At 42.9% G+C, this 13,547-nt stretch overlaps 1 protein-coding gene across 2 annotated transcripts in view; it reads left to right on the forward strand.

The window, feature by feature from the left end:
- The window catches only part of LOC146967218 (rho GTPase-activating protein 44-like), a 97,907-nt gene that overhangs the window by 74,761 nt on the left and 9,599 nt on the right, over positions 1-13,547 (forward strand). For both annotated transcript variants that reach the window (XM_085761550.1, XM_085761551.1), the window contains exons 12-18: positions 2,329-2,410; positions 2,516-2,596; positions 4,492-4,608; positions 5,818-5,909; positions 6,035-6,215; positions 8,943-8,960; positions 10,994-11,197. In XM_085761550.1, the coding sequence (XP_085617676.1) occupies positions 2,329-2,410; positions 2,516-2,596; positions 4,492-4,608; positions 5,818-5,909; positions 6,035-6,215; positions 8,943-8,960; positions 10,994-11,197 (775 nt within the window). The remainder of the gene's footprint in view (positions 1-2,328; positions 2,411-2,515; positions 2,597-4,491; positions 4,609-5,817; positions 5,910-6,034; positions 6,216-8,942; positions 8,961-10,993; positions 11,198-13,547) is intronic.

The raw sequence follows: 13,547 nt of genomic DNA on the forward strand, positions 1-13,547 counted from the left end.
TTTTACTATGGATCATACAGAACGCAGTATCATCATCATCGCTCATTTGCACCTGCAGTCTCTGTGCAGGAAGATAGTGAACAACACTCAAAATGAAACATACAAAACATAGTCTCTATAGTCTCCACTTTGAAAGCCATCATGCCCCCCCTGCACTCCACCTCTACCCCCCCATCAGGAACGACACAGTCTGTCCCATTATTAAATACCAAAGTCCGTCACTCAGTGTTGTTCAGTGGAGCGTGAGGAGGAAGAGAGATGAGGCCGTATCCTCCTCTAACGATGCCATGTTAAAGTGAGTTAGCTCTAACAGCAGATCTCATTTGTGAGCCGGTCCTACAGAGAGGGAGGGGGGGGGTGAGGGGTGAGGGAGGGGGAGGAGGGGGAGGTTAGGGGGGGTTTGTATGAGCAGTATGAGTTCATCTTCCATTCAGCCTCCCTCTCAATCACTCCTGTCTCCTCTGGAAACACGACAAAGCAGAGCAGCGTCCTGTGGTTTCACTGTAACATTGTTTATGTAGCTCCAGTTACACACAACATACCTATATACACACAGACACACACACACACACACACACACACACACACACACACACACACACACACACACACACACACACACACACAGATCCAGACTCTCAGACATGCAGCAGCAGCAGCAGCAGAGAGAGACTCAGACAGAATGACAGCAGCCTCCGAGCTGAGGGACGCTCCGACTTCGCTGGTTGTCTTCCATCCTGAGAATCCCCAGGGGAATTGAACGCAGCAGACCGAAGAGAAAGAGAGAGAGAGGTGGAGGTGGTGGTGGTGGGGTGGGGGGAGGTAAGACAAGTCAGAGAGAAGCTCGGTCGACCGTCGTCTTCCTCGTCAACGCAGGAAAATGACACGACGACTGTGACTGGAAATACTTGTTTCTTGTTGTTGTATTAGAGTTGGTTTGTGTGTCTGTGTGAACTTGTGCTACAGTAAATGAGCATTTTATTAGGAACACCTGTGTTGCAGCAGTGTGATGCACAAATGCACACATTAAAGGGATAGTTCAACATTTTGGCAAATTGGCCCTTTGCCATAATCCCTATAGTCATAGCAGTAGGTTCGTTACCTTTAATTGTCGGTGCAAGATATTTTTAGAACGGCAGAGCAGAGCCGCAAGCTGCTCAGAGCTACGCTACGGAGGCTCATGGGATTTCTTGGTTTCCCTCATCAAACTCATCAAATACACAATCCAACAACTCCAAAACGCTCTGGTGGACAAGTTGTGACCTGCACATTCACCACGCTATGAGATAATAACACAACGTTACCAGACAGAGTTGTTTTAGAGGTAAATTCATGCAAAACCGCTGATGCGCATTGCCTTCAGGGACAGTTTTTCATCAAGCAGTCTCTGCATTTACCTCTAAAACAACTCGTGGTGAATGTGCAGGTCACAACTTGTCCACCAGAGCGTTTTGGAGTTGTTGGATTGTGTATTTGATGAGTTTGATGAGGGAAACCAAGAAATCCCATGAGCCTCCATAGCTAAAAACAGCTTGCACCGACAATTAAAGGTAACAAACCTACTGCTATGACTATAGGGATTATGGCAATGGGCCAATTTGCCAAAATGCTGAACTATCCCTTTAAACTTCTGAATAGACAAATAAGTAGAGATCTCTGGGCTGGTTGAATGTTGCTGAAACTTCAAACAAACACACACACACACACACACACCTGAGTGATCGCTGCATGAAACGAGGAGAAAATGTCAGATTGTCGGTTTGGGGTTAAAGTAAAAAAAAAATGTCTAAAATGTCAGACGCCCCCCCCCTCCTCCTCCTCCTCCTCCTCCTCCTCCTCCTCCTCCTCCTCCTCCTCCTCTGTTGGTGCGTTCAGGTTCAGACAGCATTAGAGGATCTAACAGCTGCTTTGATTGGAGAACACTGAAGCATCTCTATAATATAACAGACCATAATCTCAGCCGAGTGGAGAGTCCGATGATTTTGTCTGGTTTGCAGGAATCAAACGTGAGGAAGCCTGTGAATGACACACACATTTACTATATCACACACACACACACACACACACACACAGAGTCGAGTCGAGTCGGCAATAAGAAGAAGAAGGAAATTAAACTCACTCACATAAAAACGATCAGATCCTGAGACTTCAATCTGCACCGGCTCCTTCTTCCTTCTTTTTTTCCTTCCTTCTTCAGAGTGGTAATGAAATCTCCCGACTGGACGACAGAGGCATCAGTCACACACACACACACACACACACACACACACACACACACACACACACGCACTCATACACTCATGTGTTTCCGTCTGCTTCCTCCTCCAGGCGCTCTGAAGTCGTACCTGCGTGAGCTCCCTGAGCCTCTGATGAGCTTTGAGCTCTACAACGACTGGATCCAGGCCTCCAAGTCTGTATCTCCTTTTTACATTTACAAAGTTTAAATCTGTAAGTTTTAAAACATTTATATAGCTACGTTTATACTCTTCTGAACGCACCTTTTTCTTTTCTTCAGCATTCAAGATCAAGACAAGAGGCTCCAGGCTCTGCTCAACGCCTGTGAGAAACTACCGCCGGCCAACAACAACAACTTCAAGTGAGTCGAAGTCTCCATGAGATTTTTTTATTCATCCAAACCGACGTGGAAGTAAAGCAGCTGTAACACCTCGGTTAATCCCAACTCTTTTTCTGTTTTTTCTTGATAATGAGTTCATTTAACTACGACAATGAAATCACCAAAAACAACATCCTGAAAAATGTAATTCAGATTATTTCATCCATCCTTTCTTCACTCCATCACTTGACTCTCAAACCCAAGATGTTTTTTCATTTGTTTATGTGTTTATTATTTGTTTTGGTGAGTGAAAGAAGCTGTAGAAACTTCAGCAGTCATGTTTCAGTGCACTGTTTCCTCTGCTCTCGTAGCTCAGTGTTTGGTCTCCACCAGGAAGTGCTTTATAGAGATATAAAATCTAAACAATGAGCTGAAGAGTGAGGAGACGAGTCTCAGTCGGTTTCTTAGAGATAAATAGAATAAAAAAAATTGTAGTTTTTTTTTAATTAGAGTCTCCACCAAAAGTAATTAAGTAAGTAAGTAAATTTTTATTTATATAGCACCCTTCGTAGTACGATTACAGAGTGCTTCACAGTATACAAATAAAATCATAATTTAATCAACACAAAAGTCAATGAAAAAAATGATTTTGGATGGGAAACAAAGCAGTTATATTCATATTGATGCTTTTTTTCCCATCCAAAACCTAGAGCCTAGACCTAGAGCTGTAGAGCATTACTTAGAAAATGACCGGAATTCTCCTTTAACTTCATCACATCAGCAGGCGCTGAATCCACGAGGCTCAATCTGTCTCACACTGACCTCAGTTTGACCCGGTAAAAACTGATCAAAACTTTAACTGTAGCTGGATGAAGATGAACTGTGTGACAGAGGAGAAGCACGATGATGATGATGAGGAGGAGGAGGAGGAGAGGAGATGAAGGCATGGGGGAGAAATTAAAGAGGGAGTTGCTGCAGCACTTGTCAGTGTCATCATCAAATCGCACAAATAGGAAGTATTTTTAGACGGTGGTCCTGGGAGGAGACCTGTCAGACCTGTCCAGATGATCGCTGCTCGCTGCAACGAGCCGCCTCATGTTCACTGGGCCGGAGTCGAGCTCGCCATGAGTCATCCAGCTCGGCTGCTCGCACACAGCCACACAAACCCACTGGCCCATTTCTGAGCCTCGGAGCAGAGAGGAAGAGGAGGAGAGAGCGGTTTGCTGCAATGATGATGATGATGATGATGTGTGTTTAGCTCGGATAGGCCGGATAAACGAACACAGAGCCAGCGTGTGTCGTTGGAAACGAGCAGCTCAGTGTTGTTCTGTTATTTCCCACATTTCTCACTGAGCTGGAAACAGACACACAGACTCTCGAGGTCATTTATCTTCAGCTTTAAGGAGCCAAGTCGGTTTTTATTTGTAGTATTTAACTCAAAATCACAGATTTACAATCATTCAAACATACGACCAACCATCTCTCTCCTCAGGGCTTTAACACAAAACAGAAATCAAAGCTCCAGCTTGTGTTTCTTTGGGAGTTTTAACAAAAAATATGTTTGAACTCAGATCTTCTCCATCTCTTAATTGCTTTAATCATGCCCTGTCTTCTCATCTTGAAATTACTTGTTCATGCTTTCATTGAATCTGTCACCACATTTCGCTAAATACCCGTCCAAACCCGGTTGCAACTTGTCTGATTGATTTTTGTATGTCTGTCCAGATTTTGTCTTTGTCTTGTTTTGTTTTGTTTTGTTTTTTATTGTTTTGTTCTGTATCCTTTCATTGTACTGTGATGTGTTGTGTTGTTGTGTTTTATGTTGATGTGAGGTGTGCAGGACCCCCTCGAATACGAGTTGCGACAACTCAAGGGGTTTATCCTGCTGATAATAAACAACTTAAACAACAACTTCTCTCCTGCGTCTGTTTTTGCAGGTATTTGATTAAATTCCTCTCCAAACTGACCGAGTACCAGGACGTGAACAAGATGACGCCAGGGAACATCGCGATCGTCCTCGGACCAAACCTGCTGTGGACGCACAACGAGGGCGGGTACGACTGTTAATAATCCTTCACAGGAAATTGTGATTGTTACAGCAGCAACATTCACATGTCATTCATTGCAACAACGAAAAAATAAGAAACAGATCTAGCCTATCTAAACAATTGCAGACCTAAATATAAAATTAAGCTATAAACCCCCAATAGACTAATAAATACCTACAAGTAGAAATAAAATAATATATTAAAAAAATACATATAAATAAATATAAATCAATACATCAGAGGTAAAGCATAAATACAGGATCAATACAGCACAGCACCATTCAGATGAAAGCAAAAAAAAAGAAGAGGAAATTGCCTTCACATTGTCTCCAGAGTCTGATTTCTGAGTCATGGAGCTCAATTGTTGTGAGACGTTCACTGACCCTGCCTCCTCTTCCCATCAGCGAGGTTTCCAGAGTTAATCTGAGGTTCAGAGTTATTTCTCTCTCTGCTCTCACATGTGAAGAATCAGTTTGTAACGCGGCAGCAGCAGCAGACGGACGAGGAGCAGAGGAATCACTCGCCTCTGAGCTGCTGATAGTCGAGGAGCTCAAAGAGCCGTTAACACAAAAGGCCGGTGGGCTCCGACACAGTGAACGCACCACGATGACTAAGCAGACAGGGAGGAGGAGGAGGAGGAGGGGGGGCAGACACTTCTTTTATATCTCTGTGTAAATCTCACTAACTCTTCATCCCTCTCTTAACTTTTAATTAGGATTTTAATAGGCCACGTTTCTGAAATGGTTTTCATTTTTTCTGTGTGTCGGTCGTTTTATTTTATTTAAAGCCTCTGCAGTATCATGAAAACGTGTTCATCCGCCGCCCGAGTCTAAACTGTGATGATCCCGACAGCGACTCTGTCAATTCAATTCAATTCAATTCAATTCAATTCAATTCAATTCAATTCAATTCAATTCAATTCAAACAGCTTTATTGGCATGAACAGAAATTTGTTGTTGCCAAAGCTTTTTACAAACTATTTACAAAGATATTTCAATATAACAAATATACAATCTGAAACATTTCCACATATATACAATATTAGACATTTCGATATTAGAAATATATATACAATATTACATATTTCAATATAACAAATAAACAATATTACATATAAAGTACATTACAATAGAATTTAATACAATCAGATATAAATAATGGTGCAAGTTAAGATGTTAAAGTCTCTGTCTCTGTCTCTGTCTCTGTTCGCTGCAGCAACATCACTGAGATGATGACGACAGTTTCCCTGCAGATCGTCGGCATCATTGAGCCCATCATCCAGCACGCCGACTGGTTCTTCCCCGGAGGTGAGAAAGAGGAGGAGGAGAAGGAGGAGGAGGAAGAGGAGGAGGGATAATGCAACAGGAAGTGGATTTTTGTCTGGAAGCAGCCAAACTAACTTTCCTCTATCTTTTCTTTTCTTGTTTCTCAGAAATCGAGTTCAACGTCACGGGGAACTACGGCAGCCCCGTCCACACCAACCACAACGCCAACTACAGCTCCATGCCGTCTCCGGACATGGAGCAGATCGACCGCAGACAGAGCGACCAGAGCCGACGGCCCCTCAGCGTCGCCACGGACAACATGATGCTGGAGTTCTACAAGAAGGACGGGTACGATCAGACACTTTATATATATAAGACTGGTTTTTATTTATACTCATCACTTCTTTATGGATCAAGTCCAAATCTGATGTTTAAACACCTGACTTTAAATATCTAAAAACTTTATTGATAATAACAGGCAGAGAAAACATTTATAATATATATAAAAGGCAAATAAACAAGTAAAGGTAAAACATTATAATAACTACACATGATAAAGATTTATTAGATTCTTATTTTATCCGTCATAAAACATTCTTCCTACATTTATATGAATTAGTCTGTAATTTTTGGATGGATTTAACATTTCTAAATTAATTAATATTATCATATCAGTAACAAACTAGTTAATTAGCAGATGTCAGTGGTTCATAAGAGCATTTATAAAGTGTCAGTAAATTATTAACAAACTGTTTAGATGGACATTTATGCTTCACTTAAACATAAAATAATAATAGATAATAGATGGGTAATAGATGTTTAATAAACACTTATTAATACTGCTGTTCATGATTAATTCAGGTCGTTAATACTAGTTTTTACTTTATAAAACATCTAATAACACTTTATAAATGATCTGATAACTCAACGACAACTCGTCGTGAATAATTAAAAACTAGTTTGTAACTGATATAATACTTTTTATTTATCTTTTTTTATGTTAAATCTGAGAGTTAAATATTTAAAACTGTGTTTATAAATGACTAATTATTGTCTAATTAGTCAATGTAGAAAGAATTCACTTGTTGATGTTGTAGCTTTTCAACGACTACGGGCTTCGTTTTAACAAATATACAAACTTTTTGTGAATGAAAAATGGGAATATAATTTGTAGTGGACAAATTAGAGAGTTAAAGTTTAGACTCAGTTTCTCTGAATGATCTGAATCACAGAAACTATCACTGAAACAAACAGTGTGTCGATAAGAGGAATTCAGCCCACTAAATCTAAAAAAAAAAAAAACCTCCCAGTGATCAGATCAATCAGCGGTTTCCTCTGTTGCGTTCAGGGTGGATCCGACCTGACAGCTCTTTTCTAAACACGGCCACTCGGAGGCACGTGAAGTTTCCACATGACTTCATCCTGACAGTGAAGTCAGAGCCGGAGAATTCCCATCTGATTACGCAAGTTTCATGTGAGACGAGACCTCGAGGGGCGGAGTAGGAGTGGGGTGTGGGGGGGATAAAGGCTTCAGTTTCACTACGAGGTGGACGGACGGGGAGGATCCGGTGTCACTCTTTCATCCACCTGCCTGCGAGCGCTTGGTGAAAACAAGAGAGGAAATAGAGAGATAGAGAGACGCAGGGCGAGCTGACATTTAGTCTGTGAAATGAGGAATCTGACAATCCTCGAGCTGCAGAGGAGGATTAGCTGCAAACCAGTTAGTCGCTCTCTTTTCCTCTTTCTCCTGCTCCGTGTCTTCCTTTCTTTAATGCTTTAATACTCCCTCGGTCTTATTAGAGCCGGCGGTGTAGTCGCAGCCGTCTGCACTGCAGAACCACAGACCACGAGCTTCTCCTGCTAATTAAACCTGCAGCCGGCGGATCAATAGAAACGCCACTGCAGGTCTCACATCTGAGCCTGTTTGTGTGTAAAGTTGAATTTTTACACAAATAAATTCACAGCTCTGAAGATCTTGTGCCTTAAAAAAAACACACAATATGAAATCTTCATTCCCACGGTTCGCCTTGTGCTTTAATAAAACACACAAAAGTGGAAAAGCAGCAGCAGAGAGAGGAGGTTAAAGGTTTTCACCTGTCTCTGTTTGTCTGTCTGCAGGATTACACACAAAAAAACAACTCCTGAACTGATTTACTCACAGTTGGACTACTTATCTGGATTGTTTTTATTTATTTATTTATTTTTTTCCCCTGATGCATTCTGGTGTGTGTTGTTGCTCTGTTTTCTCTGACTGACCTCGAAGTCTGAGATTTGTTTTTTTTATCAGAGCAAAATATCTGAGCAGCATCTTCTGGAAAATGTGGTGAAATAAAAACAGAGTGAATCGATGTAAATATCAGTTTGAGGACTTTGTAAAGTGGTTTTAAAGGTCCAGTGTGTAAAATTGGGGGGAAAACCATGGCATCAAGCGTTCTCAAATCTTTCCAAGAATATTTGACTCATTTCTAGTCAGAACTAATCTCTTTCCACTTCCACTTGTGATGAGTCTTATTTTAAGTATAATTAGATTTGTTTTGACTAGAAATAAGACAAATATTCTTGGTAAGATTTTGAGTTTTTGCAGTGCGAAAACCAAACAAATCTTATTTTATAGCGATTATACACTTATACTAATCCTAATTAATATTCATGGGTAGTATATTCAGAATAAACCTTGACAATTATTACACACTGAACCTTTAAGTACATACCCCTGAGCAAAGTCTGTGGAGAACTCGTGTCTGAACAACTCGCCACAAAACCACACTGATCACTGATTAAAGGAAATAGTTTGAATCTTTTCAAATTAAAACAAACTTAATGGATGATCATTTGTCTCCGTCGGGCTCTTATTTTGAAGGATTTTCTTGGATCCATCACTGAAACTTTGACCTCGTTACACTTAAACAGAGCGATCCTTTAAATCTCTCTCCTCTGGACTTCCTGTCCTCCATCTTTGGTTCTCGTCTTTAAACTTCCCGTTCCTCCTCTGCCGCTCTGATAACGACGTTAACGAGGCGTTGACGTTGACCCTCCTGTCCTCACTGTGCTTGTCTCTGTTTTTGAACAACGCAGCATTAGGAAGATACAAAGGTACAGTATTGTTCCTCCTCTCCTCTCCTCTCCTCCCTCCGCTCATCCACTCATCCACTCGTCCACTCGTCCTCTCATCGGCCAATTCATCATCTGTCCGTCTCAGCTGCACCGTGACAGGACCTGTCTGTCACTTGTCACACATATATATACGTGTGTGTGTGTGTGTGTGTGTGTGTGTGTGTGTGTTTAATGCTCCTGTCAGGTGTCTGCTGCTGTCACACAACTTGGACTCCTATAGTTCAATGTCTCCTACTGATTGGGGGTGAGGGGGGGGGGTGACATGAACAAAGCAGGTTTTTCTCTCTGTGTTTGTTTAAGTGGCGTCTCTGGACGGACTCGTTGAGCCAGAGAGGACAGAAGCCTCCTGTCGTGTTGTTGTTTAGGTTAAAGGAACAGTTTGACTTTTTTTTTTTTTTTTTAACACACCTTATCCTGATGTTAAAAAGCTTTGCATAAACAGTGAAGGAAGGAGACACGGGAGACAAAACTTTACCTGTTCACCTGCTCCATGTGGTGAGAAGCTACAGAAGCCCCGAGCAACCAAATGTTAAAGGGATAGTTCAACATTTCGGCAAATTGGCCAAAAATTGAACAAAAAAAGCTCACGCACATCCAAGTGCAACCAGGTGCTGAGTCCAGGGAGGCGAACATCAAAAAGAAGAAAGGACTCGCCACACTGTAGATGCTCCCAAGTATACAAAAATTGATTGGAGGACTACATTAAAAAGGGACAACGTTTCGAGCAATGCGCTCTTCGTCAGGTCAATTTAGACAGTTGCTTTCAGGTGTTCATTAAATAGATAGACAGGATCCACCCATGGGCGTGGATGAGTGAAGCACCACCGGCAAATTGGCCCATTGCCATAATCCCTATAGTCATAGTAAGTAAGTAAGTAAGTAAGTTTAATTTATATAGCACTTTTCATAGATAAAATCACAAAGTGCTTTACAACAAGGATAAAATGCAATAAAATACAGTACAGAGATCACAACAAAATATACATAACAGCACAATTACAGGTAAACTTTACAGAGGCCCCACAACGTCAACATCAGTTGAAAGCCTGTCAAAAAGATAGGTTTTAAGTTCTTTCTTAAAACCTTCACATAGCAGTAGGTCCGTTACCTTTAATTGTCGGTGCAAGCTATTTTTAGAACGGCGGAGCAGAGCCGTGAGCTGCTCAGAGCTACACTACGGAGGCTCATGGGATTTCTTGGTTTCTCTCATCAAACTCATCAAATACACAATCCAACAACTCCAAAACGCTCTGGTGGACAAGTTGTGACCTGCACATTCACCACGCTATGAGATAATAACAGAGCGTTACCAGACAGAGTTGTTTTAGAGGGAAATACAGAGACTGTTTGCTGAAAAACTGCCCCCGAAGGCAACGTGCATCAGCGGTTTTGCATGAATTTCCCTCTAAAACAACTCTGTCTGGTAACGTTCTGTTATTATCTCATAGCGTGGTGAATGTGGCGTCTTAACATGCGTGTCAGACAGACGGTAGCAGCTGGAAAACGATTTCAAGAAAAGAGTGGGAATCCTGACTGTTTATGCAAAGCTCAGCAAAACTGATCCGATAGTTGCTGTAGTTTTGTGGTTTTGACTGGACTGTTCCTCTCCGTTGTTTCACACAGGGATCATAACAAACACCTTGTTCTTGTGCGCATCTCATCCAAACTGCTGTTGTTGTTGTTGTTGTTGTGTGTAGTAGCAGACAGTTGTTACTAGAAGACCTGACCTTTGACCTCACGCAGGGATTGAACCCGTTTAAACCAGACAAACTGTGTCGTTACACTCTTGTTGCATGTGGAGGATCAATAATCCTCAATGGGACGATACAGTACAAAGACCCGATCCTGGGTCAGCTGCACCTCACCCACTCCCCCGCCCTCGCCACCCTGATAATGATGATGCGTTCAAGCCCCGCCCACGCACCCACCTACCCACCTACCCACCCACACGCCCCCTCTCCTCCCCCTCCCCCCGTTGATCTGATTGGCTGTGCATCTCTGTCCCACTGCAGCATGGGTGTCAGGGTGATGGACACTTCTTGGGTGTCGCGCCGGGGCTCGTCGTCCACGCGTAAATCCTCGTCCTCGTCCTCCTCCACGCCACCGAGCGTGCACCCCCCAGTCCCGTCCACTGACGCGCTCATCCCCGAGCAGCCGGGGGAATACTCCGCCTCCCCCTCCCCCACCCCTCCTCCCACTAGCAGCGACCGAGCCAGGTAAGGCTGATGTGCCTCCCACCACCAACCTCCCTCCTCCTCGTCCTCCTCCCACCTCGTCCTTCCTGTTTGAGTTTCACCTGCTCCCGCTCCTCGCCGCGTCCAGAACAGCGCTGTCTCACCGTTTATTCTTGTTTGTTGCAGCCCCTCCCCTCCCCTCCTCTCCTCCTCCTCCTCCTCCCCCTCTCCCTCCCATCCTCGCATAGAGAACCGAAGCGGAAGCAGGAAGTAGCCTAACGGTCGCCATGGGACCTCAATTCGGAAAAAGTCTCCATATAAGTGAATGGGAGTCAAAGTTTTATTTCGTGATCCGATTGAATTGTGCCATGAGAAAAAAATATGACTTCTATCTCTTCACAGCCCCAGTATGTAACTTATTTGGCTTTTTATTAGCAAAAATCAAATATTTCTTTCATAAATACGTATTTCACTGAAGTGGAATCACACCCACATACAAATGAAAGCTTTCTGGTACCTTAGAATGAGTTGTTACAAGTCGTTACAAATACATAAGTGGGCGACGCACCGAACCGAGTGTTTACGTTGAGTGGCAGCGTGACAGTAGGTAACCACGGAAACTCACCGCAGCTGTCGGCTCGGCCTGTTAAAACTGTCACCACTGTGTAAGTGTGAGGAAGGACGGAGGCACTGGTGTTGCATTCAGGTGCAGTCAGGCAGACGGCCGTCGGCAAACCAACCGGATGTCATTTTACTCCACGAGAGAAAGACGGTAAAACGTGGGTCAGGTAAACAATACGACATCACCATGACAACATATTGTCAGGCCTGTATTGTTTTGCCTCGTGCTGGCCGACCACTTGTTTACATAGAGGCTTGTTTATCCTGTTACATGCAGCGTCTGTTGTCTGCCCGATTTCACATGAATGCAACATCAAGAATACGTTCAGATATGCAACCGCACCGCTAGATGGGGGGAATTCCTACATACTACAGTATACCTTTAAAACATTGCGTTTCATGACAAAAAATCAGCAGTTTATCGTAAAACGGAAGAATGTATTTTGTGTGACGACGCTCTACGGACTTCATATCTGATGTCCCACAAAAAATACGTCACCAACTGACACGGGAAAGGGCGGCGTTTGGTTCTGGTTACGGGTTCTTCTGAATTTTATTTTACAATAGTTATACAACAAACTGCTGATTTCTCGGCATGAAACATGATTTTTTAAACAGGTAGAGGTCATATTTTTTTTCTCATGGCACAATTCAATCGGATCACGGAATAAAACTTTGACTCCCGTTCGCTTACATGGAGACTTTTTCCGAGCTGAGGTCCCATGGCGACCGTTACTTCCTGCTTCCGCTTCGGCTCTCTATACACTCATCCTCTCACCTCTGATGAAGCATGTGGTCGTCGTTTTCTTCCTCCACTTCTTCTCTCACTCTCTGTTTTTTTTTTGTTTTTGCTCTTTCAGTTTGTTCTCTCTCTCAGATTTGTACAGTAGAGCGACATGTGTGGAGTTTTTCCTGCCATTTCCTGCCTGACTGTGCTGACACCGTAGCTGCTCCATCGTCATCATGTGTCACTGTTCACTGTGTCTCTGTAGAATAAAAGTTCATCCGTACAGTAGTTCAGCAGCCAGAAGAAACAGCTTCATTAACTGCATGTGCATGAATGATATCTTGTTCTGTTTTTGCCATTATTCAGTCCGAGCCTCATTAGCAGCATCACAGTCCATTGTCGCAAGGCCCTGCAATGGATGAGGTGACTGACTTCTAATCTCTTTTATTTTGAAAGCCACACAAAACCCTCATGAGCACTTCCTGTTTCTTCTTCTTCCTCCTCCTCCTCCTCCTTCTTGATACGATATTTAAAGGGATAGTTCAACATTTTTGGCAAATTCTCCTATCGCCATAATCGCTATAGTCATAGCAGTAGGTTCATTACCTTTAATTATCGGTGCATGTTGTTTTGAGATCAGCGGGGCAGAGACGCGAGCTGCTCAGTGAACACAATGGAGGTGAACGGTACTGGTTCTGTGATGATGTTACGTTATTATCTCATAGCGTGGTGAATGTGCAGGTCACAACTTGTCCACCAGAGCGTTGTGGAGTTGTTGGATTGTGTATTTGATGAGTTTGATGAGGGACAGGGGACCTGTACCGTTCACCTCCATTGTGTTCACTGAGCAGCTCACGTCTCTGCTCCGCTGATCTCAAAACAACATGCACCGATAATTAAAGGTAATGAACCTATTGCTATGACTATAGAGAGCCGAAATTTGGAAAAAATCTCCATGTAAGTGAATGCGAGTAAAAATTTCATTTCGTGATCCGATTGAATTGTGCCATGAAAAAAATATACTATGACCTTAACCTACTTAAA

This window comes from Trachurus japonicus, chromosome 19 (assembly GCF_045865225.1).
Source record: "Trachurus japonicus isolate A0001 chromosome 19, Traja_1.0".
NCBI classification, from domain to species: domain Eukaryota; kingdom Metazoa; phylum Chordata; class Actinopteri; order Carangiformes; family Carangidae; genus Trachurus; species Trachurus japonicus.